The sequence below is a fragment of the Wyeomyia smithii genome, chromosome 3 (assembly GCF_029784165.1).
Source record: "Wyeomyia smithii strain HCP4-BCI-WySm-NY-G18 chromosome 3, ASM2978416v1, whole genome shotgun sequence".
In the NCBI taxonomy this organism is placed as follows: Eukaryota; Metazoa; Arthropoda; class Insecta; order Diptera; family Culicidae; genus Wyeomyia; species Wyeomyia smithii.
This window is the reverse complement of record NC_073696.1, coordinates 22,172,471-22,175,796: the sequence shown is the minus strand read 5'-3', so window position 1 is coordinate 22,175,796 and position 3,326 is coordinate 22,172,471. Positions and strand designations below refer to the sequence as shown.

Below are 3,326 nucleotides of genomic sequence, written 5' to 3'. Positions count from 1 at the left end.
GATTGTTCAGAAATAAAAATAGTAAAACAGTGTTAAACATGGAAATGTTTTAGATTTGCAAAAAAAAACATTTAGCCTAATAGTGCCCATTATTCAATGCCCAGAGTTTTGGGCAAATACATTGTTTGAAGTGTTTAATCAGTTTAAACAGACTTTAATATTTTCCATTTCACCGACTGCGAGTTTACTTATATTTAAAAAAGAAGAAAAAAAGAAGAAAATTGTGCAATCCCACTTTTTTCGTGTTTAAAAAAACTTTATAGCAAGTTTGCTGACAGCTGTCAAAGCCAGAGTAAGCATGAAGCTTGAAAAGCTCAAAAGCTTAACGAGATCGACAGTTGAAATGTTGAATCTTCGCGTCTCGAATTATAGTTGTTATCAGTTTATTGGATTTATTTGTATTTTATAACAAGATTGCAGCGAAATCTGCAAAGTTTTACTTTATTCTCGAACTCTACTCATTACCGCAATATTCGCTACGGTTCTTCAACATGTCTTCAAGAAAACCGGTGCAGTAAGTTTGTGTTTTCGTGTGAATTGTGCAAGATATGAATTAATTGGGATTTTTTTTCTGTTTAACCTATATAGGGTAGAAGAGGTTTTGCCGACAGATTACCGTCTCAAGCAGCGGAATACAATTTGGCGAAATATAATGGATGTAAGTAAATTGTGTTTAATAAACCAAGTAAATGTTACGAAACCAAACCGTACTTTACTAAACTGAAAATATTGAATTACAAGAAACATATTTAGTAGTTTTTTTTTATTTGTGTATTTTCTTTTTTAGAAATATTCCAATCTCGAAGATGAGCAAGATTTCGACTTAGAAGATGTAATCGAGGCATGTGACGAAGATGTCAGCGATAAAAGTTTAGTCAGTGACGTTGAAAGCGATTCTGGCGCTGATTCCACCCAGGAAAACCGGGAAGAAATATCGAAACAATTATCGGTCATTCTACCGAAACGGAAGAAAAAGTGGAAAACATCAGGCCTTGCTAAGCTGATGGAAAAAATTGAAGACCAAACGCAGCAAGTCAATCTGCTGAGCCGACAAAAAGTGGAAGACTGGCTGGCCGGTCGCTTCCCTGGAATGGAACAACATATAACCCAAGGACACGAGACGGTGATGAGTGAGCGAACTGAGGATGGTAATCGGATGCGATTCCATCGAAAGCAGCAGGTTACTGTTGCAAGCAAATTAGACACAGATTCGCTGTTCTCATTAGATACGGCAAGGTATGTCCTATCGAATCAATCAAAAAATAGTTATAGCAAAGTCCGGGTTACGACTACCATCCAGCAGTATACGCTAAACCCCAGTAATGTTCCCCCGGCGAAACTGCATTCGATTGGTGCTTTTCCTGCCATTGAAGCGGACCCACTGTCGGCATTAAAACTGAATCGCAATGTTTCTAAGTCTGATTCCTCTGCAGTCGATGCCAACCATCGTAAGGTAAGTTCTTGAGAAAATAATCCAATCAAGTTGCTTGTTTTATTGCGATTATTATTCGTAGGAGGACAAAGAACCAATAGAAGAGGCCGATCTGTTCGTGAAACCGTCAGAAAGGCCAGGCTTTTTACCTGTAGGCAAAAAAATCTTCAAAAAGGTCGTCAAAAGAAAGCCCAGCTCCAAGCGAAGCCCATCGAAAGCCACAATTGCGTCCCGTGAATACGAGCAAGCTTTAAGAAGGGCTACTCGCGTGACCAAAGTTCCTATAGGAAAAACAAAAAAGCAGAAAATCCGCTGGATGGAAAACAGTAATAGCAGCAGCAGCAGTTCCAGTGATAACGATGAAGTTTTCACAAAGAGTCGTACAAAGCGTACCTTCCCAGGGCCGTTCTCCGATAGTGATTCGGCGGAAAGTAACGTCATTCCGAACAAGAAATCTAGCCCATCACAGGTGAAGGCATTGGTTGAACCGTTTCAGTCGATTGCGTTGAGTCCGAAGAAAAAGATGTCACCAAAATCATTGGATTTTACCTCACAAAACGATCAGACAACGAACTTGACGGCCCGGTTCGCTACGGGTAACCCGAAGATAGCCAATTCGACAGAATTAAACAACTGCACAGCCCGGTTAAACAACTTTAGAACGGGTCTCCAGTCTAGGTACGGAAGCGATGCTAGAAGCGCCAATCCACGCAGTATATGGGTGTATAAACCGAAGGACATTAAATCTAATCTAAGTCGCGAAGAAAAAGTTCGCATTACTATGAAAGATTTGGACCTGTCTGGGGTTACAAAACCGCGTCATTTAGAGAAGTTCAAAAAATTCAGCTGTCTAATTCACCCGAACTCCTCGGTGCAATTCTTTCCGTCCGACTCTGAGGACGACCTGCCGAAACCGATGCTGAGCGCCAAAGCGCTGCAACTGATGGAACAGGACGAGGACAGTGAGAGCTTCGACGAAGACGATCCTCTGCTGACCTATAATCCACGCTACACGGATCGGCTAAATTTAAGGGAATGTCCAACCTGGTTCAATTGATTCTGTCGACAACAGCCATGCTATCAACTCTGCAGGGAGTGTGGTAAATATTGTAAACTTGACCTCAAAGCTGTAGGTATTTTGTTGTCGAAAACCGAAATGAAAAAGAGACGCAATTTTTTGAAAACTAATATTTCCCAATGTCATAAAGATCTCTGTCCACAGTGCGTAGTATAGTACGATAGTAATCTTCAGTTTTTGATTCTTGAAAATATACACCCAAGCTGCAGCTCGTGCGAGTAAATTGCAGGATCTGTTTCTCAGTAATCGTCCCCTGAGTTTCTATCGGTATGTACCCTGAACTCCGTAAAACGGTGAGCATATTTTGGATTTTCGCCAAAATCTACAAATTCATTCATGATGCTGCGCTAGCACTAAACGAAGGTGTTCTTTCAGTCGAATAAGTAGAAATGTGCCCTCAGTTATTTCAAATATCTGAGGTATTCTTATTAAAACTTAACTTACTGCCAATTGTTCATTAAATTGTACTCCAACTAGTTCGTGTAAAATATCATAGGTATTGGCAGTGGTGGGCACCATTCCGCTAATTCGCTAATTAGCGACGCTAAAATTCAGTTAGCGATTTAGCGGTTTCGCTAATTTTTGAGCTGGTTTGCAAAACATGTTGGCCTTCGTTTGCTAACATTTTGGCCTTCGAAACGCTAATCGCTAATTCGCTAAATTTTGTAGAGAAGCGACAATAGAAATATTTAGAAAAACTGTGGATTGCTGATGGCGTACGTAAATTGATTCGAAAGATGAACATACTTCACTGCGAAAGTTACTTTGGTCAGTTTTTTTACCCTAGAATGGAGTTCCAGTTATCGTTCAAGCCAC

The 3,326-nt window shown here is 40.3% G+C and overlaps 1 protein-coding gene across 1 annotated transcript; it reads left to right on the top strand.

Moving 5' to 3' along the window:
* The first annotated feature begins 326 nt into the window (after window positions 1–326).
* LOC129727979 (uncharacterized) lies at window positions 327–2,756 on the top strand. The gene is made up of 4 exons (XM_055686307.1): window positions 327–514; window positions 589–658; window positions 788–1,453; window positions 1,515–2,756. The coding sequence occupies exons 1-4, from the start codon at window positions 492–494 to the stop codon at window positions 2,487–2,489; spliced, it is 1,734 nt and encodes a 577-aa protein (XP_055542282.1). The 5' UTR covers window positions 327–491; the 3' UTR covers window positions 2,490–2,756.
* The last annotated feature ends 570 nt before the right edge of the window (window positions 2,757–3,326 follow it).